General features: G+C 53.7%; 6 protein-coding genes across 6 annotated transcripts; 3 read left to right on the plus strand and 3 right to left on the minus strand.

The window, feature by feature from the left end:
* Window positions 1-1,100: 1,100 nt before the first annotated feature.
* Window positions 1,101-3,036, minus strand: DACRYDRAFT_22176 (MFS general substrate transporter). The gene is made up of 4 exons (XM_040772716.1): window positions 2,691-3,036; window positions 2,433-2,639; window positions 2,028-2,374; window positions 1,101-1,976 (listed from the first exon to the last, which is right to left on the minus strand). The coding sequence occupies exons 1-4, from the start codon at window positions 2,953-2,955 to the stop codon at window positions 1,137-1,139; spliced, it is 1,659 nt and encodes a 552-aa protein (XP_040628682.1). The 5' UTR covers window positions 2,956-3,036; the 3' UTR covers window positions 1,101-1,136.
* A 1,058-nt stretch (window positions 3,037-4,094) lies between these two features.
* Window positions 4,095-5,861, minus strand: DACRYDRAFT_22177 (MFS general substrate transporter). Its single transcript, XM_040772717.1, has 4 exons — window positions 5,692-5,861; window positions 5,431-5,637; window positions 5,039-5,385; window positions 4,095-4,986 (listed from the first exon to the last, which is right to left on the minus strand). Exons 2-4 carry the CDS (start codon window positions 5,525-5,527, stop codon window positions 4,180-4,182), a joined length of 1,251 nt encoding a protein of 416 aa, XP_040628683.1. The 5' UTR covers window positions 5,528-5,637; window positions 5,692-5,861; the 3' UTR covers window positions 4,095-4,179.
* A 1,503-nt stretch (window positions 5,862-7,364) lies between these two features.
* On the plus strand, window positions 7,365-8,341 carry DACRYDRAFT_107523 (uncharacterized protein; the record flags this gene model as incomplete). Its single annotated transcript, XM_040768491.1, has 6 exons — window positions 7,365-7,473; window positions 7,524-7,571; window positions 7,630-7,780; window positions 7,829-7,943; window positions 8,001-8,055; window positions 8,082-8,341. 6 exons carry the CDS (start codon window positions 7,365-7,367, stop codon window positions 8,339-8,341), a joined length of 738 nt encoding a protein of 245 aa, XP_040628684.1.
* Window positions 8,342-8,755: 414 nt separating this feature from the next.
* On the minus strand, window positions 8,756-10,438 carry DACRYDRAFT_107524 (uncharacterized protein; the record flags this gene model as incomplete). The annotated part of the gene is made up of 9 exons (XM_040768492.1): window positions 8,756-9,076; window positions 9,147-9,288; window positions 9,339-9,620; window positions 9,672-9,772; window positions 9,828-9,853; window positions 9,904-9,945; window positions 9,999-10,042; window positions 10,096-10,279; window positions 10,333-10,438. The coding sequence occupies 9 exons, from the start codon at window positions 10,436-10,438 to the stop codon at window positions 8,756-8,758; spliced, it is 1,248 nt and encodes a 415-aa protein (XP_040628685.1).
* A 5,203-nt stretch (window positions 10,439-15,641) lies between these two features.
* Window positions 15,642-17,015, plus strand: DACRYDRAFT_88883 (glycoside hydrolase family 16 protein; the record flags this gene model as incomplete). Its single annotated transcript, XM_040776880.1, has 7 exons — window positions 15,642-15,715; window positions 15,761-15,833; window positions 15,881-16,290; window positions 16,340-16,424; window positions 16,484-16,623; window positions 16,670-16,923; window positions 16,978-17,015. The coding sequence occupies 7 exons, from the start codon at window positions 15,642-15,644 to the stop codon at window positions 17,013-17,015; spliced, it is 1,074 nt and encodes a 357-aa protein (XP_040628686.1).
* Window positions 17,016-20,702: 3,687 nt separating this feature from the next.
* On the plus strand, window positions 20,703-22,966 carry DACRYDRAFT_107526 (uncharacterized protein; the record flags this gene model as incomplete). Its single annotated transcript, XM_040768493.1, has 2 exons — window positions 20,703-20,981; window positions 21,035-22,966. 2 exons carry the CDS (start codon window positions 20,703-20,705, stop codon window positions 22,964-22,966), a joined length of 2,211 nt encoding a protein of 736 aa, XP_040628687.1.
* Between the last annotated feature and the right edge of the window lie 23 nt (window positions 22,967-22,989).

A 22,989-nucleotide genomic window follows, 5' to 3' on the forward strand; every position in this document is an offset into this window, starting at 1 on the left:
GACTGTCTCTTCAGACTTGGTCTCTTAGGATCATCCACAGGTACCTATACTGTAGATAGGTCTTAGTCATCAGGTCTACTCCACTTCCTTGTTGCCTGCTTAGACTCTTGGCACTCTTAGGTGAGCAGACTTAGTCAGCCTGTGTTGCCCTAACAGGTATACCAGCTACTTCCATGTCATAAAGGCTTAGTCATGTCTCTTGACCAAGCAATGAGCTGGTGCCCTGACACCCTGCAAGTTCTTGCACACCACCTATCAGACTGACATATTCAGACACCCAATATTTTGGACACCTCTTGGGTTGGATCAGCAACCAAATCATTTGGTGGGCAAACTTCTAAACAAATAAAAACACAATGTGGGTAGACTTTCACTTTGTCCACAGGTATCTCCTGATATAGGTTCATCAAATGTTCTTCTCCGGGAACAAGAAAAGGTGTTTCCCTGTAGCTGACTCATGAGACAAAAGCTTACCAGAGAAAAGAGGGTAGAGATGGATGGTTCCATGAAAAAACTCCCACTAGTACTCCATCAAAGCACGGACTCGCACATGTGTGTTTCTACTCTGTGTGCAAGATAAACACTAAGTCCGAGCTGACAAATGTACCAAAAGATTGGTCAGCCGAAGAAATTCCGCATATCGGCCGAAGTCCAGACAATGACTTCATTTGCAACCGGGGATATCTGCACCAAGAAGCAGTCTCTATCGTGCGCACCGGCCGTTTCATGCTTGATGAAGAAGAGTCACCGAGAGGGACGGAGATATTGTCGGAAACGGAACTCGAGCGAGCAATCATATCGGAAGGGATCGGGGCCGAGGTGGGTCGCCTGCCTTCCGTCTCCTTCCGGATTCCTCAAACACAACCTCAAACGAATACAGCGGCTAGACACTTGAGGGAGGCGAAGGTGCTAAGAATAATATCATTATTATCCGATATAAATTGTTCTCCGTAAGAAAGACGAAAAGTGTGGATTTATTCCGGGAGACTCAGGGGGGCGGCCATGATTTGTAGGCATTGCGTACTGCTTCACAACAGATATCGTGGTAAAATGATACATGGGCGGATTATTGGGGATGTCTATTTCAATGCTGCAACTAGAAATACAATGTGTAGGTATCTCATCTAATATGAGAATCATGCGTCCGTGCGTGAACATTCAGCATCGTCCATTTTCCTTTCTTGCGAGAAACGGCTGCGTTTTCGCAGTTGTGGGCCAATCTTGTAGAAGATGAAGGGGAGAGGCGCCATGAGGACCGTGAGACCTGCGAGGAGCGCGCTAGCGCCGACGGTGCCAAGGCTAGCGTACATGTATGTCGAGAAGAGGGGGAAGATGGCGCCGAACGCTGATCGCAGGAAACTGTTGCTTGCGAGAGCGCTGGCTGCAACGGGCCGAAAGCTCGTCACCAGGAAGGTAAAGACGGAGATGTACACCCACATCATGCCCAGGGCGAAGGGGATACTGGCAAGAATAGGGACCATCCAATGTACAGTGGGATACGTGGTGAACGCGAACCAGAACATGCCGATGGGGACGGTGAGTGCGCCGGCCATGCCCATGAAGAGACGCGTCTCGGGCGGAGGTGGTCCGCCGTACTTCTCCCACATGCGCTGGTCGATACGCCCCCACCACATGAACTGTGTGCATGGGCCGAGGATGATACCGATACCCAGGCCGATGAACGTTAGGCCAGACTCTTGCAGGCTGAAGCCGTGTCCGTTTCGGAAGACGATGGGAAAGGCTTCGAAGAAGAGGTAGAGAATGCCGAGCAAGAGCGCGGTCCAGATGTTCAGAAGCAGCGCCATGGGCTCGTGGAACAGGATTTTGAAGGGGGTATAGCAGGACACAATGACACTACGCATGAGAGACCTCTTGATCTTGTCCATCGGTGCGTAGTATCGGTTGTCGCCAGTCTGCTTGCGTAGCCGCGCAGCTTTACGCTTTAACAGCACGGGCCGGTAAGTCTCAGGCGCGAGCTGTGATGATTATTAGCTTTGTTCCCTATTCAAAGCAGCGAATTAACTCACCACGATCATCATAATGATTTCAACCAGTGCCCAAATCAGAAAGATGTAATACGTCCACCTCCAATTCGTGTTCTGGTTGATGAACCCAGCGATAATCGGTCCTACAACAGGGCCAAGGAACGGACTGGCCGTATACACGGCCATTGGGTAGCCCACCTCTCTCGGCAGGAAAAGATCGCTAACGGTTCCACCGGCCACGGACATAAAAGCGGCGCCGGAGAAGCCAGTGATGAAGCGAAAGGTAAGGTGTAATCCGGCAGAGTTGGCGAAAGCGACGGGGAAGTTGAGTAGAAGGAAGAAGGTGAAGGAAATCAGGTACACGTTGTTGCGACCGAAAAACTCGGACACTGTAGAAAGCCGTGTTAGCACTGCTCAGCTTTCGCCCAACTTCGGGATGGGGCGTACAGGGTCCGAGAAGGAGGGGTCCGACACCTAGGCCCTCGATGTACAGCGACACGGTGAGAATCGCAACTTCCTCGCTAATGCCAAACGTGCTCTCCAAGCCACCATACGTGTAGCTGCCGACAGAGCTCGTGCACGTAACACAAAACCCGCCGGTGCACACGGCAAAGACGATGAGCCATTTGCGGAGGCGACTCCAATTCAGTGGGTCTGAGAATGTTCATCAGATACGTGTCAGCCCAAAAGGGTAAGTCCACGCACCTTCATTACCATCAAGTGTCACCTCGATTTCGTTTTTGTTGATTTCGTTGGTGGAGGCCTCCTGAAGAGCAGGTGGAACATCACCGTCGATCGATGGGTCGCTGTTCGGAGGTGGACGACCTTTCTCCAGGTCACTACCTTCGTGGTGTGTTACTGTGACCTGTGATGAGCCCGAGTCCACAGGGAGCGTCAAAGAGCTGCAGCCAGACGATCCTGGCTCGTGAATCATAGGCGGAGCAGGCGATAAAGCTGATCCCTTGGCCATATTGTTGGTGGATTGCGTTGGGTCGTCACGGTATATGCTGACGGGGTTGTAGGGGGAAGTTCCGAACTGCAACCAGTTGACAGTGTACTGCGAATCGCAGTTGTTTGCAGTGGAAATGAGTACTGAAGACCAATTGTCTTCGTTTGTCGACCAATGTCCTCCATGTCTGGTTATTTATGCAGTGGCCCAGGAAGCATGCAAACGATCGATAGTCGAGAGGGCTCGAGACCGTCGAACCGAAAGAGGCCTCCGGAGAGTCCCTTGATCCAGGCTGGCGAAAAATCCGGCCGAAGTTTCACTGCACCCTGTGCCGATCGGGAGCCGCATGGCCCACACGGCACCGTTCCTCCATTTGAGCAGCTTGGTAAGCTTTGTCAGCAGGGTCGTGAGCTTAAAAGCTTAAAGCCGACAGCGCCACTAAGATCTGGCCAATCGGAATGACGTCAGATTTGGGCAGTAAATGGGTGCGGACTTCCAGCACGCCCTACAGCAGTGCCTGCCTCATATTCAGCATATACGCTTCGCTGCGGAATTTGCGGACCGCTGGCGGGTTGGAATCTTCTATTCATCTGTTTCTAACGTCAGCAACAACTCTGTTAATACAGTATTCCTACCGCTCCGTGAGCATTGCCAACTGCGCCCTCGGATCAGCAAGGGCTGAGGCGTTTCGCACACTGCATCTTGTATCATTCAACTAGAAATGGCTGTGAGTTCATTCAGACGTGTCATGGATGGCAAGCTCTCTGTCCTCGACTAGGTGTAGTGTAGGATGTCCCTGAACAACCCAGCGGAGTGCCGTGCGGGATTAGTCGAAATGGATCTTGTGACTCAAGACTATGGCTCGGTCTGAGAAATTAGAACATGCGGAGGACAAGCAATGGATTATGGACAATGGTATGAAAACGGGGATAAGTGAATGAAAGAGAAAGGGGCACGCAGGACAATGCCGACAGGTCCCCAAGACCGTTTATGCACAAGAGCGTTGCAAGTCTTCAACAAAGCTGCGTTCACATACAGTATTCGTGCAACAGATGGGCACGTTATCGCACAAGTTTGACGTATCCAGAACCTTTGTGCAACGTGGAAACTGCTATGCGCTTTCATTCCGGTTGACTCCGTCAAACTTCGTTATGATATTGCAATTAGAGGTACATTTGACCCGGGTATCGTAAGTGCGTGATCCATCTATCTGTCCCAACACGTTCCCATCCTTTCTATTTCCTTCTAAGCAGCATTGTTCGAGAACCGGCTCTTCTGTCTTATCCGAGGACCAATCTTATAGAACACGAAAGGCAGCGGTGCCATGAGCAGCGTTAACCCCGCGAGGAGCGCGCTGGCGCCTACAGTGCCCAGCTGGGCATACATGTACGTCGAGAACAGGGGGAAGACAGCAGCGAACGCCGAGCGCATAAAGCTATTACTTGCCATCGCGCTCGCCGCCACTGGTCTGTAGGTAGTGACGAGAAACGTGAACACGGAAGTGAAGACCCAGATCACTCCGCACCCGAAGGGGATACTTCCCAGGATAGGGACGATCCAGTGCACACTTGGGTAGGTGGTAAACGCGAACCAGAAGAGACCGATAGGCACCGTGATCGCCCCGGCCATACCGATGTAGAGTCTTGTTTCGGGAGGAGGAGGCCCGCCGTATCGTTTCCATTCGCGTTGGTCTATCGGACCCCAGATAAAGAATTGGGTTGAGGTACCGAAGACGATCCCTATCCCCATACCGATGAACGTGAGCCCGGTTTCTTGGAGCGAGAAGCCGTGCCCGTCCCGGAAGACGATGGGGAATGCGTTGAAGAAGAGGTAGAGGATGCCGAGTAGCAATGATGTCCATGTGTTCAGCAGAAGGGCCATGGGCTCGTGGAAGAGGATGTTGAAGGGCGTGTAGCATGAGCGAGCGACGGTCGCCAGGATGGACTTGTTGCTCTTCTCGATAGGCGCGAAATATCTGCTGTCGCCCGTTTCCTTCCTCAAGCGCCGGGCTTTGTGCTTCAGTAGAACGGGCCTGAAGGTCTCTGGCACCAGCTGGAGAGGTATCAGTATGCGTTCCCCAGCCAAAGCGGGGACGTAAACTCACCAACAGGAGGAGCCCAATCTCCACAGCAGTCCATATAAGGACGACGTAGTACGTCCACCTCCAATTCGTATTCTGATTAATGAACCCCGCCACAAGCGGGCCCACCACAGGTCCCAAGAACGGGCTGGCAGTATACACCGCCATAGGATGCGCGACCGCGTTGGGCGCAAACATGTCGCTCACTGTGCCCCCTGCGACCGACATGAACGCCGCGCCGGAGAAACCGGTGATGAACCGGAAGATAAGGTGGAGAGGGGCGGAGTTGGCGAATGCGACAGGGAGGTTGAGCAGGAGAAAACAGACGAAGGAGATGAGGTAGACGTCGTTCCGGCCGAAGAATTCCGACACTGTTTGATGTTAGTGAGAGCAGGCGTGAGGGGGTAAGGACGCACATGGCCCCAGCAGCAGCGGACCTACTCCTAGCCCTTCGACGTATAATGACACGGTGAGAATTGCGACCTCCATGCTGATGCCGAATGACTCTTCCATGCCTGCATATGTCGAGCTGGAGAGCGAGCTAGCGCAAGTCACACAGAGCGCTGCGCTGCAGATGACGAGTACGATACGCCATTTCTTAAACTTGCTCCAGTTGAGGGGATCTAAGGAATGCTATATCAGATGCTGGGACTGGTAGAGATAGGATCGTAGCGCGCCTTCCTGCCCTTCTAGCGTAACCTCGATCTCCTCTTTTTGCAGCTCCTTCGAATGTCGCTCATCTGACGCTCCCACCCCTGCCTCCCCATCCGTTGACGCCTCATTTCTCGGTGTCAGCTCTCCGTCATGTTGCTGTTCTAAATCTGGATCTTGTGCCTGCTGGGCTTTCTCGATGTCCAGCGGTGGACTTCGGAGGGCAGTTAGACCTTCGGGGGAGATGGAGGGTGAAGGCATGCGAAGTGTTGGGGAACTGTGGGATATGTGGGGGTCTTGGTATACCGGTGTTGATAGTCGAAGTGTGGATGGCATGATAGGCAGACCGAGGGAAGTGGGGTCGAATTACGGTGGGGATTACAGAGAGGGAGGAACTGTATATGCAGTCGGCGGCGGTGACGTTTATGCCGAAAGACGTGATTAGATGAGCAGAGACTCCACCCAAAGTCAGCTTGCCGTGTATAGCCCGTATCGTTTACACCAAGACGATGGCTGGTCGCTGTTTTCTACCAGATACTGTTCGTGCCAGCGCTGCTCTTCATCTTGCTCCGCCATGGGATAATTTTAACCCATGCCAAGAAAGAGTCCAGCAGAAGGAGCTCCGTGTAAGAGGGGCCGTTAAATCCGAGATATGAACAAGGACCCTGGTCGTATTTCGAAGCAAAAAGTAATTTAAGGTGTGAAATGACTGGAGACTTGCGAACTTCCGGCCCAATCCGGTAAGTGATGACGAGATGCGCCTTGCGTCAGGAAGCCTTCTGCATCGCCACTCAGATGAAGACCCAGGCATCTAATAATTAATAGCGACCCCCCCGTGGCGGTTTAGACAAGCGCACGTGCCATTGGGGGGTGCTAGACGCGGATGTCCGACCCTGACAGAAATTAGTATATTTTGTATTAGAGTAGTAATACAACTATCCTATATCCTATATAGTGAAGCAAATTTGAAGAAGCCGGGGGAAAAACCACGCGCGAAAAGCACGTGGCTCACGTGGCACCACGTGCAAGGGAAGTAAATCCGGACCCTAAGTCCAAAATTGGAAGTGGAACTAAATCTGCTTCCACTGCGGCAGTGCGGGTCCCTAGGAGGCTGAGGGTTACTTAACCCTGGCCCTTTTTAAACCCTACCTCTAACCCATATCCCCAAATATTCAATATATAATATATTAAATACATGCATGCAAGGTATAGCATGCATGAGGTATATTGACTACAGAGCTACATAGACTGAACAAAAGACTTACAACCCTAACCAAATAGGTATTCTACCCTGGACCTTCACTATATAAAGCACTCACAGAAACAGGACACAGGACATGGGAGATGGGAGATGGGACACAGGACCCAGGGACATGGGACATGGGACACGGGAGATGGGACACAGGACACGGGAGACGGGAGACAGGAGACGGGAGACGGGAGATGGGACACAGGACACGGGAGACAGGAGATGGGAGATGGGAGATGGGAGATGGGAGACGGGACATATCATGTTGGGATATGGGAACTATGTAGCAAATCAAAGACCCTTGCACCTAGAATGATGAGCGAAGCGAGACGGGGCTCCCCTAGTAATATCCTACTCCGATGATGTCCGCGGCGCGGCGTATGGTCCTGGTATTTATCTCGAGGAACTGGACTACTTCTGCGCACTATGCAATGAGCCACTCCCGCGGTCATGGATAGCAAGGTGGTGCTTACGGCAAAGGAAGCTACGTTCAATATTCCCATGTGGAAGCTCGGGAAGCTCACACTGTACAAGCTGAATGCTCGGATTATCGGCGTCTGTGAGTCCACTCGTTTCCTGTCATGTGATCGCGGGCTGATAAAAGGATAGATCACGTTCTCTACCCTCCCGATCATTTGTCCAAACTCGGCGACGAAGGTACTTGGAAGGGCAGTTCCCTCACGCCAAAGGTTCAAGACGGCTTGTTTGCTTTCAGCAGGTCTCTCTTCGGTTCCCCTGGCAGAGAAGCCTGGGTTCGAGTTCTCCGAGAACGACTCGCCGGATCTTACACAGTGGAGGATTACCGCGATCACCAATGCGGCGAATGCGGCGAATGCGGCGAATGCGGCGAATGCTAATGATCCCAAGTGTGTCTATACCCTTTTGTTCGCGGATCGATACTGATCTGGTGATAGGACGATCGCCGAAGTCAAGCGCCGGTTCAACCTGTTGCTCGAGAAGAACGACCTGTTCCGAATTGCCGGTGACCTCCAGCGCACTATCTACGCGAATGTCGTCCGTCTTGGCGGTGTGAAGGAATGAGAGAAGGTCCTCGAGATTTACCGTCATTTCGACACGCCTTCCCAGAAAACGGCTGCAATGATCGCCTTGTGCCGCTCTACAGATCCTGCGCTTGTGAAACGTACGCTGGACCTCATCCTCGCCCAGCAAGTCAGACGCACCTGTCCAACCTCGTGGAGAAGTTCAAGGGGAACTTCTCCCTTGGCCGTGTCCTTCAATACAGCTTTGACTCGCTCACGACGTTCGAAGACGTCAACGTCATCGAGGGATTCTTCGAGGATAAGGATACGAGCACATACGTCCAAGCGCTCTCCCAGGGGTTGGACGATGTGCGGAGTAAGGCGGCTTGGCTGGAGCGGGATAGGGCTGAAGTGGAACAGTGGCTCAAGAAGAATCAGTACTTGTAAGCGATATGAATAGGGAAGATTGGGCCATGGCAAAAACTGTCGTGTTGATAGGGTACTTCCTGCGAACCAATATAGCAAACTTTGAATGAGCTAACCTTGTCCAACTTGATGATAGTAAGCTTGGGAACGTACATACGATCATTCACGCTGGTGTCCGGCAACGCGAGACCACTGTGAGATCACTGGCACACAATGGTACGAGGTCAGGGTAATGCTTGTGATTCGGAGCTCTGTGTTTCTCATGCAGCTGATGAGAGTATGTGTACATTGTAAACTTGAAAGCTATTTGATACTGAAGAGGAGGTAATTAGATGTAGAGATACATGTGTATTAGTGTGGAAGAAGGGCGTGGCAACACACCCCACGCCCTCACTCTTCACACCACACACAAAGAGGAAACAACGCACTAGCGGCTTACATAATAGGAGGAGCCGGGATATGATGTCCTCTGGTAGGGAATGGAGGATGAGCTCGGTTGGTTGGATGAGCTCGGTTGGTAGCGTGAGGGGTACGACGGCCTTGACAAGGAGGGTTCGGGTGCCCTGGGAGGCGGTAGTCGATTATCGGCGGGTAACACCGCTGCCCAGTACGCGCTACTAGTACCTGCGTGCTGCTGGGGCGGGCTTGAGCCATATGGGAGAGGGAAAGAGACCGGCGGTGTGGGGAGGGCACAGTGGGAAGGTGTAGCCACCGCAGGTGGAGCGTGATAGCCGTGTCGACCATATCGATCGTGACCTTCGTGGGGGCCCGCAGGAAGGTGTTGAGGATGAGGATGGTGCGCACGCTCTTCTGAACCCATCACTACCGTCGACGTCTCGCCAACTGCTTCGAAGTAGGGAAGATCCGGTAGCGGTCTGGTCGTTCGCTTGATAAACGCGGTATGAGCAGGGTACGTGAGCCGTTCTTGACTAGTCTGGTAGTGGGGTTGTGGGAGTCGGTCGTCATACCTAATGTTTATCGTGAGTCGAGGTTGCAAAGGGTGCAAGAGACAACGCACCTGACGTGGTCTGCGGCAGCATGGAGGGATGGACGACTCGACTGGGGGAGCGAAGCAAACGTTGGCGAGCTTGCTGCCTTTTTCCTCCTCCCAGTGGCAACATGGTGAGTGGTGAGTGGTTGGTGGTTCCTTTGGGCAGAGCACGATGGGGTCGACTGAGGGAGAGTGGTTTCGTCCGTTTGCTCGGTAGACGATGTTGTCGGTCCAACTAGAGCAGGGGCGCTCTTTTGCCCCGCTTTCTTCTTTTCCATTTTCTTCTCGGCTCTTCGCAATACATGGTATCTGCTATGACTTTAGGGCGACTCAGGAACTTTTTGTATCGTGTGACTTCACCTATTCTTGGCCGCCATACCACTGCGACGCGGCAAAGACACAAGCGCAATTTCCGCCCATGTGTGACCATGTTCTTTCGCTCCCTTCAGGAGCAATTGATCCTGCCACAAACCTCAGCACAGGTCTTCGCTCCCAGTCTCTTTCCACAAATCTCACCTCCTCAGGGTTCCAGGGCGAGTGATCTTTCAGTAAAATTAATTTGGTTAGACGGGAACAGAGGTAGCTTGCTCACCTATTTCGGGGTTGACCACGTCCGTCCATCGCTTGGCGCATTCTGTATAAACCTTGAATGGCATGCTAGGACAACAGAGTGGGAATGATTCTTACGATCCACGCTTCGCGCCTTCACGATAGATGCAACCAAAGACCATCTGATAACCAGCATGAGCCTCAAAGAAACCAAAAGACGGAGGAGTTCACTGACGAGGTTCCGTATGTCTGGACCGTCTTCAGGAGCAAGTGGTCTTCTTCGGGTGACCACTTTCCCCGATTCACCGCCCGCTCCATCTTCCCAAACCACCTCTTGCGGCAGTCCTTGTTGGTGCGCCCTGGCACCTGCTCTGCAATCAGGCACCAGTGACTGGGCTGACCGGTGATGCTCCCCTCGACTGGTAAACAAATGAGTTTGTGGACCAGACAAACAGAAGGGCCGAAAGCGTACCTTTATGGATGGCGGACCGAAGCGAGGCGTCCTCGGCTTTGGTCCAGAACCGCCGGGTTCGGGGTTCATTGTCAGACGAGCCCGGGTACCCAATAGCTTTGGGCATTGTAGTAGTTAATCTCTCAGACGTGGATGTACAGAGTGAGATGGTGGGTGGTTTATGGTGAAAAGTGGTACGGGGTTACGCCTTCGTTAACGGCGTACCCCAGAGCAGGGGATTTGGGGGCCGAAAGGTGTGCTTCTTCATCACTAAGAAGAGAAGCGCTCGGAACCGCGGGAGCAAAAGTTCCTCAAGTGATGGACCAAAAGGCTGCTACTGCACGCCTCCCTCGTTCCCGTCAGAGTGCCCCTGATTCGCTTATCAACAAGGCCCTGGCCGTTTTCTCATTGGACGGAATCCACCAGACAATTAACTAGAGTTGTCCACAATTGCCACTCTTGTTTGCACTCTCTCATGTGAGACACAACTACTCCGTAGGACCATGTGAACCTCCGACAAGGGTGAAGACAATGGGAATTTCAATGAGTAGTAAAGGAGGTGTTACAAGGGCTCGTAACAACGGCTTTACTATGTCTCCTTGTTGGAGAAGGTTCACAAGGTTGGCGGTCTTGCTCGCAGACACCGTGATTCGGGGTCCCGTGCTGGCATGACCCTGTTCAGCAGCACGCGTCGTTACTGCCGTAGCAGTCATGTGTGCAGGTCTCAATGGCGCGCCTAAGAAGGACAAATAAGCGCATGATTTGAATTACACAGGGTCTCTTCCGTTCCCTCTCCGCTCACAATATTTTGGTCTGCTGAGAAGCATTAGCGGCATGGGCGGAGGGCCGAGAGTTCTGGAACCCAGGCGTTCTGAAGCAATCGAATCATTCAGTTTACCTCATCCATCCATTGTGCCGAAGTAAGGGCTGGGATTTCATTGGATCGCCGACATCCCAACTTCGAGAATCGGAGATCCGATGTATCTGGGTACACAATTATCGAACATTTTCTAATAGCGCTGAAAAAAAGCAAATCAGATGATAGAAATGGCACATACAAGATGCGGTATTTGAAATATTTTTCAAGAGGGCGACTTCATGGACCTCCGTGCCGTGGTTCGCGAAGCTGATTCGAGTATTTGGTTCCTTATCGACGGGGGGTGCGTGCGGCTGTTTTACATATCAGTATTATTCAATAAAAAGGAAATAGCATACATTAGACGTACCGTTCCCAAGGGCATCACAAACAGGAGAATATTCTATTACGACGCTAGTTCGTTTCGTAAAAATCTCCAAGTCTCACGAGGTTACCAAGATCTCGATCCAAGAATACATACACGGCGATAACACGGGGTTGGGGATCAAGCGATGCGAGATGTATTCAGTTTCAGTCTGTTGTGTCCGCTCCGGCATTCGGAGCTGACCGCGTGGCTCACGGGGAGCATGCGGAGTAGTACCTGCCGATGGCTCCTCGGAAGACATTAGTCAGTTCCGTATTGGGAGGACACGGGCAACCGTTACCAGCTCCGGATTACCAGGATTGTTCCCTTGACATTGAGGACGCTGAAGCCGAATCATGCCGTACACGAAAGACACGAGAGGAATAGTTGCAGATTTGACATCCAGCTCCCATGCCTGTGCATGCAAGGTAGACACAGCGCTAGATGCCAAAATCCGCCCGTTCCCGGCAAGACTCACGAAGAGAACTTCATGAGACAGGGCCACGTCGCAGCGAGCACCAGTAGAGGATGAAGGGCAGCCGATCTTGTGGCATCCGAACAAGTTCCGACCCAGTAATGAACCATACGGCAGCCGTCTCATGTCAGGAAGATAGGTCGTTAGATGAGGGAATCTCCAACTTCCGGAAAGCTCGGAGCGTTAAGATCATTCCTGTCATACTAAGAAGGGTGAAGCATGCGGTCCACAGTGACAGCAAAGGCTCTAGATGTATCCATCGCCAACCAAAGAGGCTTTGAACGAGGAAGCGCAGATCCGAAGATAAGGTTCGATAGAGACTCGAAGCCGGAGGGTCCACCAGAACATGGGAATCAGAGCGAGCTTGCAAAGTCGTTTGGTTCTAGCACAAAGCGACGTTTGCTACGGTCTCCACGTATTCCAAAGACTTTGCTGTATCGGGGAGCGTCAGACCACCGGTATCGGGCTTCAGAGCAAAGCAAGCAACGAGCAGCCCCGGGGTTGACACATACAAACCGTGCGTGCGTTTGGTCACAATCCTTGCGAAGTACATGGCTCAACATGTGCATTCTACCCAACGCACGCAAGGAAAATATGTATCGTGTGTAGCACAGGTAGCAGGGGAGGGAGAGGAACAGAGGGGCGCATATCGTTGTCGGGACGCAGACGTTCGCTTTTATGCTCGAAAAGAGGGGTGATCGACCAGCATAAGAACGCCCAAGACTAGGAAAAACCAAAGTCGATTGTAACCAGTATGCAAAACTGATTTTTAAACGAATGTATGCGGTATTACAGGAAGTCTGGGTTGTGACAATAGTCGGAAGGAGGTTGACAGAACGTTCGTTCCCTTTCCTCCCCAGACAAATGACATTACAACTCCTCAGAAAGGCATACATCAGACTTGGATCGCCCAATCCAGACCCATAACATAACTTGACAGAAGTAATCCGAACAGCAAGGATCAAAGACCGACAACAGATGACTGACCAATCAGCAAAAATCCCCTACACACGGGCCAAGATATTTGATGGATCAAAACTTGGGTTTGTGCATAAGGGAAGTAGACTGTCTGACAGCCACCTGTTGGTGGTCCAGGTCCGCCAGAGGCAGAGAGAGGCAAAGAACCCAGAACACAGGAGAGAACGGGTGCACAGGTACACGGTGCACTGTAGGCCCATAGCAAACGGGGATCACAAGCAAGAAAACCGGTCAAGTTGATCATCTTGTTTTGCATCACCCGGTTCCTGGAATGCGGGTTGTAAGCCTATACAGACCCAGACGGGAGGAGCAAGCCCAGGGCCTCTGCGTGTCGTGACTAGACTGACGGCTCTGTACACTGGGAGCGGCATCCGTTCAACACTGGCAGAATCCTCAGGCTTCCACTAGCATGTTGTGTATTTGAGCCCAAGAAGTAGGAATGATAGTTCTTTTATGTTATGCAGACTTGTAAGGTTCGACTCTAAACCAGGGGGATGCACAAGCGCATGATTGGGCTAAGAGAGGATCGAGTTCGTACGGACTGCATGTGGATCAGCCGTTATACCCAGCGGGGAGGGAGAAGTGCTCCCAAGCACAAGACCGATGAGCAGTCGCGATTGACCATCCTCAGGAACAGACAGGGACGAAATGCAGCAGAGAGTTTCTGCACCTGCTGTCGATGGAGGATGGACGATCGTGGCCGCTAGTGCCACCCAGTACCAGGGGCATGCAGCACCCGAAGCGTTAAGAGTAGGATCCGAGCCCCAGTCCCCAGTAGAGCCGCAGACGAGATGCAATGTATGAGCTGTTCGAGGACTGGATATGACGACGGGGAAAAAACATTCTTCTCCTTTGTCGGTCCAAGAACGGCGTTCCTCACGCTCATCCACAGCCCTCAACTGGCTGATCCCAGGTGTCCCTTCCTCAGGCTGCCTGAACAAAGTTTACATAGCAGAGGGATCGTCCATCCTATTGCCGAGAAAGACAACAGGAGTCGGACAGGTTCCGCCGCTCTGGGGAAAGAGGAGGGACAATCGGGCGCTAGTGGCTGTCAGAGGAGTTACCAAGCAAGAGGCGAGAGTGCAAGATCTAGGATCTGACTCTGACTCTGACTCTGAGCCGAGGCAGGGTTGCCCATGTTCCTAGGTCTTGTTTCCCGGTCTGGCAGGGGAAACAGGGCAGAGTCGGGGGACCATCTCCGAATTGCCATGACCAAGCGGGGAAACCGCTCGTGGGTGAACGAAGATGGGCGACCGCGTCCGCCATCCGCCCAGTGGCCGAGATAAGAGAGATAATAGAGCCGATAGTGCAAGATCTAATCCCGAGCAGAAGGGATGGGCACTCCCAGGCGTTTCCTGGTCGCTGAGGCAAGGACAGAAACGACAAGTCGACCAGTGGAGGGAGTGACAGGGATCGAGCGTCCGCCAACAGACGAACAGTTAAGTGGAGTTCCACATGTCAGCTCTAGCGGACGGACGACCTCCCGCGCTGGGAGTCTTTTGAGGTTATAAGGCCGACATGGTGCGACAGGGAAGATTAAGAACGGAACAGCAGCGAAGGACCATCCGCTTATATGGAGAGGCGGGAAGCACGCTCTGCTCGCCCTCAGAGAAGAGAATAGACGATCGGAGGCTCGAGCTGCAGGAAGGGGAAGGGGGAAGGGAGAATGGAGGAGAGGAGAGGGAGGGGTGCGACGAGGATTATAAGTCTTTCGCAAGTGTTGTCGGCACGTGCCCATAGGCATTAGGATCGGTTTTGTGAGAGAATCAGAAGAGGAAGGTTGTATTAATCAAAGAACCTCAACTCTGAAGGGACTCCGCCCTCCCAAAGAGGAGATCGTCCATCCACAGGGCAGATCCCCATCAGCAAGACGTTAGGAAATAGCATATCGGCTTGAGAACACCCCTAGGAACGCCAGGGTTGGACAATGCTAACGTCGTCGACTTGTTTCTGAGAGTGTCCGATTGCGATATTTTGACTTTATAGGGGAATCGGACGTCAAGGAAGGGAAGCGAGTTTGACCGCCTTCAGTGCTCCCGGCGGCATAGTTCTAGTAATCTCGCGCAGGGGACAGCGTCCTCTTAGCAGCTGATCCAGCAGGTTTAGCAAGAGAATCCAAGAACCTCAGTCCACACCAGTACGTAGAGGGATCAGGCCACTCGACTCGCTGTGTCGTCCGATTCGAAACTCCAGCTGCTGCGGCCAGCAACAGCTCTAGCAGGTCCCATAACGCCAGAGGATGAACGTGAAGCTAATAATGAGGCAGAGAATGCAGTACCAAACAATTGCGACCGGTCTAAATATAAGTTTGTGTGTATTTCATTCCACTATTTAGAATCCAAAGGGGGCTGTGTGTCGGTCACCGTAGCTACTGGACGTCACGCGTCACGGGCCGTGTTCCTCGCGTGTCGTTCCGTTCCTTTTTGTGCATTGCTGGTCGCTTAACAGTAACACTGCAACATCATAAACCATCTGTTATACCACTCTCCCACTCGCACCGGCATTGTCCAATCTTCACTTCTGACAATACACCAAAACAATTATCCCCTTCTCCTTATTGCTGTCCTCATCTTTCACTACTTGACGGACGACGGACATCATCGACAGCACTAGTTTGACGACCTAACCACCAACACTCCCTACGACTAGCGACACTAATGCTCTCTACCTCTGTTCTCGCTTCAGCGAGTGTACTGCTCTCCCTTGCGGGTAGTGCTCTCGCTCAGGGCTGGTGCGTCTAGTAACATGAACATGAACGAGTACTGACTGCTCATAGCGGTCCTGGAACCCTCTGCCCCGCTGCCACACCCTGCTGCTCTGAATTCGGCTTTTGCGGTTCGGGGAGCACAGTACGTCCTCCTTCTTTCTCCCCTTCTCCACTCCTAACATCTCCCAGTACTGCCGAGGCGGCTGCAACGCCCTCTGGTCCCACTCCCTCACTTCCTGCGAACCCGAGCCGATCTGCCAGTCCGCGACATACGACTTCACTTCCCCCAACGCGTCCTCTCTCGTTCTCATGAACGCTACAGGGTTCAACAACGACGCTACTCGGTACGCGTGGACGCTGGACAAGGGGAACATCGCTTGGTCTCCCCAGGGGCTGGGGATGATCCTGACCGAGACGAATGGGGGTACGAGACTGAGTACCACACGGTACGTGGACTATGGGACCATTACGGCCAGCCTCAAGACGGGGAGATGGGGCGGCGTCGTCACGGCTTTTATTACTATGAGTGATGTGAAGGATGAGATTGATTGGGAGTTCCCGGGGTCGGCGACGACCCAGGGTCAGTCGAACTATTACTGGTGAGTGGGCGCGGGAGCGTTCTGTGAGAAGGGGGCTCATGAGGTTTAGGCTTGGGGTAGCGAACTATTCCGCTACTAATGGGGAGACGACGGACGGGCTCTCGGACACGTATGACAACTTCCACAACTTCACGGTGCGTACTCGTCCTCTTCCCTATGGCTGAGCAGAGCAGAGCTAAATGTATGCGCGCAGATCGATTGGCAGCCTGAGACGCTCCAGTGGCTCGTGGACGGCGCAGTTGTCCGCACGGTACAGAAGAACGATACGCTCAAGACTGATTCTTCTGGGACGAGGTACGAGTACCCTAGCACACCTAGTCGTGTCCAGATCTCGTGAGTCCCCCTTCTTCCACATTTGAACGCAGCTGACCCCGCGCAGCATCTGGCCAGCAGGCATCTCCTCCTCCGCACAGGGGACGATCGAGTGGGGAGGGGGGATGATCAACTGGGCCGACCCGGACTACGTAGCGAACAACAACTCCTTCGTCGTGTACGTCGAGAACCTGTCCATTGTGTGCAGTAGCTGGACCCAGCCTGCACCGGGTGCGCAGAGTTATATCTTTACGGGGAACGACTCGACCGGGGTGCCGCAGATTGGCATGAGCAACCAGAGCTTTATCTCTACTACTGGGAGTGGGAGTGGGGCGGGAAGGAAGGAGGTCAAGGCGTGGACCGTTGGCGTGGTAGGCACGCTCGTCGCGCTCGCTGCGGTCGTTAGCCTCTAGGCGGGAAGGCTGGGTGGGATCTCTCGACTCTATACTTCATTTTCTTACTTCGCGGATTTTGCTATATTGGATACATAGGACTCTGGACAGTCACATACCCCAATGATTCAACGCGTTCCTTATCGGATTCGATCTGTCTCCTAAAGAGTTAGGAGAGGAGGTTGTCGGCAGCCCATGTTACGGGTGAACACGGCATTGAGCTCCGTGACGAGGATTTATAAGGGGATGATCCGCCCTCTTCATCCTCATCCTCATCCTCATCCTCATCCTCACCCTTCCCCTCCCTCGTTCTGGTATTGTTAGCCTGTTATTGTTATTTATCGATGTTGCTGTTTGCTGGCTGGAGGACACGTTCCCGGGTCCGCCAGCTGTGTGCCGCAGCCGAGTGATAATGAGGAAGCTGATGAGGCGAACAGAAATATGATCGACAGAGCTCATTCAACGGATTGCATATTACATATTGCGCATTGCGTACAGTATTTATTGCAAGAAGCCAGCAATGGACGAGTCGCAAGACCTCGATTACAAAATGCGGGGCCGGGCGGGGCTAGGTCTATGCGGGGCGCGGGGCGACGCATGCGCATGCGCATAAGAAGACGCATATGCAGAAGACGCTGATGAAAAAATGAAGAAGTATAATCTTCGAACCCTTTCGAGGTCAGGCGAGCGTATATTTGCATAATGCATATGTGTGCGTGCGTGCTCAATTCGGTGTGGGCGGTCGCGGGCGGATGCCGACTTCTTCTGGGAATACGTGTGTGAATGCATGTTTGGTGGAGCCCCGGCCCGTCATGCTGGGGCCAGTAGGCTGGCGTGTGTTGCCAATTTTTCCAGGTTGGGGATCAGAATGCATGCTAATGCTGCAAGTGATGATGATGTTGATGTGTATTGGCGAGCCGAACGGAAGAAGGTTAGCAACGAGCTGAAGAATGTCGGACATGGAATGATATCGATCATCAACGTCGACCGACAGCTATGTATTAGTACCGTCGGACTGTCGGACTGTCGGGTTTCTGCTATCTTGGAGCCGGTCAATCAACACTCGAACCAGGACCAGGACCTGCACCGTCCGTACGCGTCCGAACCCGTCTGTCAGCCAAAGACGAAGACGAAGGAGGACGGACGGGGAAATTGATAGAGTTTGAACGAGATTGATTGAGAGATAGGAAGAAAGGTATCGTCAGCCGATCGCGAGCAGAGCAGAGGATTAATGTATTCGTGCTGTGGGCGTGGCGCCTGCTCATTGTTCAAGCCTGGCACCTGACGGCTGGCGGCTCATGGCTCATGCTTCGAGGTGGAGTGATGGACTCCTGCTTTGTCTGCCTTGCCTTCTGATTAGGCAGAGTACAGTGCAGAACCAGAACCAGAACCAGAACCAGGAGCAGGAGAAGGAGAAAGACTAGGAGAAGGACTAGGAGAAGGACTAGGACTAGGAGAAGAAGTTCACACGTCAGCGCCAGTCCAGCAGCGCTCCGAATCGCCAATGTACAGACGACAGACCGCCCTAGCATCAGCCAATACATGGCCGACAGACAGACGACGGTCGGAACGCAGAACAGAGGGTAGGACTTTGGGATTAGCGCGGTCTTTTGAACTTGGTCGGTGCTTGGGTGTTGTCATGTCCTGCCGGGATCGACCGGTGCCGGAGCACGCATTTGGTCAGCCGCGCGGGCTTGGTTTGGTTTGGTCGTCAGGGGTTGACGCTGCGGGGTAAGTGTACGGGGGTTAGGATTGTTGTTCTGGGAAAAGGGGGAAGGGGCTGTTCCGTGCGTTCATACCTGCATGAGTGTGGCTTGAAGATGTCTTTCGGGGATATGACGGGGAATATCCAGTACTATAGGGTGAGGGGGGTACCGGTGTACAGCAACGTTAACCCTTCTGGGATGTTCCGCCGCACGATTGTCGGCCGTACACGTCTGAGGTGTTTCCCGCAGATCCCAGACTGGATCCCAGGGGATCGCACAGCTCCGATCTCATATGCAAGTTCATATTCGCACGCCCGGGATGGGAAACGTAGCACACAGCTGCAAAGGGGACGTAATTCGTACGTCTGGAGTAGGTACGACGTACGACTGAACCCGGATCGCCTCACCCCAGGCAGAAACAGACGTATAGATGCACATGCGTATGCGGGGTGTACTGATAATTCCCTCATCCCTCATCCGATGCTTCTTGCATATGGATACCGCGCGCAGCTTGACAAACGCAGAGCATATGGAGGGCCCGCAAGCCAAACACGAACAGAGCGGTCACGTCATATGTACTGGTCATATCATTACCCCACAGCCAGCTCACAGGAAGCAAGGGCTGTGGCTGTGTGTTTCATATAAGGACGCACGTTCGGTTCTTCTCTTCGCTTCCTTAACTTTGGTGCGATGCCGGCCAGCCGGGGAGGGGCCGGGTTGGGATTCCCTTTTTCGGAGCTGTCAGGTAGGCTGTTTTAGGGTACGCTAGGCTGGGTTGTAGTCTACGGGATGAGGTAGGTGGTAAGATATTGATGCTAGGGTACTATCTGTCTAAGACGACGTGAACTCGGACAAGACAGGGAGAAGGAGAAGAACGTTCTTCCCTGCGCGAGCAAGGAGCGGAGAACGAACGATAAGCTGAAAGCTAGGCGCACGGGGAAGCACGCCTCGGGGTTGGGGTGAACTTGGCCGCTTGGCACTTGGCGAGCTTGGCAGTTCAAATTCCAAGCACGGGAAAGGCGGGAGGTCCAACCAAGCAAGCCTAAGATCTCCCGGTATCTCCTCCGCTCACTGGGCGGGCTTGGGAACTTGGCTAGGCTCTGCAGGTGCTTGGGACGAAGAAGGGAAGAGAAGCTTAGGCTTGCGAGATGCGGAGTCGGAGGGTGGTCAATCGTCATACGCCATACATGTACAGTATCGAGAGCTGGGCGGGCTTAGCCAGGCGGCTTCATCATACTGAATATGTTCAATACTGTATGTACTGTACATACTGTACATTCTGCGTTCTACGTTATGTTATGCTATGCGTTCGCTGTGCGCTCGGTTGGTTTTCGGCAGCGGAGGGGTTCGGGATGGGATGGAGGATGGAGGATGGAGTGGGAGATGGTGGGATGGATGGAGGATGGAGGGCGCGTCAGCAGCCGCGTGTCATCGCTGGAGCCTCCCCGTGCATATAATACTAGATATGCTGCATGTATTATCTGTGTTTAGGATGTATGTGTAGGGGTGTGTCAGGGGTAATGGATTAGCGGGTGTTTATGGGGTCATCATAGTTGATTACTGGTTGGGTGCGGATGTAAAATAAGGACGTTATGGGAATGATGAGCCGGAGAGTGACCCGGGGAGAAGTGCCGAGTGTGCCGGTGCCGTGTGCCGAGTTGTGTGCCACATGGGATGGAGTAAGCGGGAAAATGTGGGAAGGGAGAACGGTGTATCGGAGTTGAGATTTGAGAGATGGGATGTTTCGGCGCAATCGGAATGTGCTTTGTTCTTCATTGTCAACATGGACCGATACTTGTCACGGCATCGCACACATCACATCACATCAACATCTCTCACACCACTCTCTGGCCATATGCATTTCATCACACCGCCCCCTCTCCTCCTCCTCCTCCCTTCTTCCCATCACTCCCTCCCTCACCCATCAACTCTCTCCCTCCTCCCTCCACACCTCCCTCTCCCCCCTAATACCCCTTAATCTCCCAATAACACAACACACACAATGTTCCCAGCATCAGAGGAGCGCATCGACAGAAAATACGGAAAATGGGGGCGCGTACTCGGAAAAGGCACAGGCGGCACAGTCAGGCTCATCCAAGGCCCCCCACGCTCAGGCGGGAAAGTATTCGCAGTCAAGGAGTTTAGGAAGAAGAAAGGAAAGGAGACGGAGTTTGAGTACAGGAGGATGATCGCCACCGAGTGCTGTTTTGCTAATGGCCTAAAACACGTAAACGTCATCGAGACGGTGGACATTGTCAGGAATAAGAGTCGGTATTTCCAGGTGCGTCCCCCGGATCCCCTTCCCCCCTTCCCGTCCATGCTCATACTGCCCAGGTGATGGAGTACGCCCCGTACGACCTCTTCTCCGTCGTCATGTCAGGCAAGATGGTCCAGCCCGAAGTCTACTGCGTCTTCCGCCAGATATGCGACGGCGTATGCTACCTCCACTCCACAGGGCTCGCGCACCGAGACCTCAAGCTCGAGAACTGCGTAATGACGAATTCCAACGTGGTCAAGCTGATAGATTTTGGGACTGCGACGCCCTCTTTCCACCCGGATAAGGGACTTATCCTCTCCTCCGGACTTGTAGGCTCGGACCCGTACGTCGCTCCCGAGGTCATAAGAGGGGAGATGTACGATGCGCGCAAGGCGGATGTTTGGAGCTTGGGGATCATCTTCCTCGCTATGATGCTACGCAGGTTTCCGTGGGCGTTGGCGGACCCGAGGAAGGATCTGAATTATAGGAAGTTTGCCAGTACGTTGCATGAGTTGCCCGCGAGGCCCAGGACGCCGCCGAGTCCGAGAAGAAGGGTTTCAACGGGTATCAAGTCAAGTGCGAACGGCACGAATGGCAAGGGGCCCGCGAACGGGACTGCTGCAAATGGCACCGCGAACGGTACGATCAAGCTCCCCGTACCGAAACCTCGCCAACGGTCTGCCGAAGAAGGCTTCGACAGCAGCGCCAGCTCGGGGTACGACGTCCCCGCTCCGAGCCTGTGGGGCGCGGGAGAAGGGAGCATCACCACTTTTACCAGTGTGGAGTCGAGCCTCGTCTTGACGCCTAGCGATACTGGGGGGTCGAGGGCGAGCGGGCCGTCTGCTCCGGATGGGGAGGGGAATCGGGACGGCGAGAGGGAGGGGGAGGAAGGGGATGCGGATGCAGATTCTCTCGATGGGGTGGAGGACGACAACGACAACTGGGTAGAACCTCGGTTGGAGAGCTACGAGAACTGGGAAGAAGTCATCGAACGACTTTGTGCAGAACGGGAAAGCAGCAGCAGCAGCGAAGCTTCCTCTAGGTCGTCCTTGCGCTCTTCGCTTTCCCCCCGCGAGGTCACTCGGAATGGTACGGGGTACGTACAGCCTCCTAGTACGGGGAATGGGTTCCTTCGACCGCCAGAACCGCACGTGAGGAGGGAAACGAGCGAGCCGGCTCTGAACGTCAACGGCAACAGCAACGGGCTCCGTCCTCCAAGTGGCCTGCAGCCAAATCGCCTCCCCAGACCGGCAATATCGACCAACTTCAACTTTGCCCCTGCCTCCGGTACGCTCTCTGCCCATCCCGTGCTGGGGGAGGGACTGTCTGCTTCGCCCTTGTCCGCTTTCCCCCCGAAGAGCGCCCCGCCAGAACAGCACCCGTTTGCCGCTTCCTCCCCCACGCTCCCATCCCAGCTGCGCACCCTGCCAGCGCTCGTCTTCCCCCACAGTCAGGGTCAGAGTCAGAAAGGTGATGAAAGGGAACAGGAACCGATAATCGTCTCACCTGACAACACGCTTTCCTACCTTCCGGCAGAAACGAGGTGGTCGATACTTTGCATGCTGCAGATAGAACCGAATAGCAGGTGTGGGATTGCGGATTTGCTCTACCCCACTCCGGCGCAGGCGCAGAGGGAGGAGAAAGTCCCGAGTGGGCTGCAGATGACTCCTGCGAGGAGGGCGACTACGCCTCTTACCCCTACCCCCACCCCTGCTCCTGCTCCTGCACCTACTTCTGCTGCGGGCCGGAGAAGGGAAAAGGGGATTCAGGAAATGGGAAGGGAGTGGTTGAAGAGCGTGGTGCCCTGTAGCGGTCATGACCAGATTCCGGGAACTCCGGGGACAGCGAGGACCCCTCAGGCGCCTACGACTGCTCGGGGGAATGGGATTGGGATTGGGATTGGGGAGGGAGCGTGGGGGGCAGGGACGGGGTCCGGGGTGGGGGTAGGACATGTGCATGTGAGGCTGAAGACGAGCCAGAAGGAGGGGAAGTGGTGGAAGAGGGGTTGAACGCTGCGCCCCAGGGGGGGGGG

Source organism: Dacryopinax primogenitus (genome assembly GCF_000292625.1).
Source record: "Dacryopinax primogenitus strain DJM-731 SS1 chromosome Unknown DACRYscaffold_9, whole genome shotgun sequence".
NCBI classification, from domain to species: domain Eukaryota; kingdom Fungi; phylum Basidiomycota; class Dacrymycetes; order Dacrymycetales; family Dacrymycetaceae; genus Dacryopinax; species Dacryopinax primogenitus.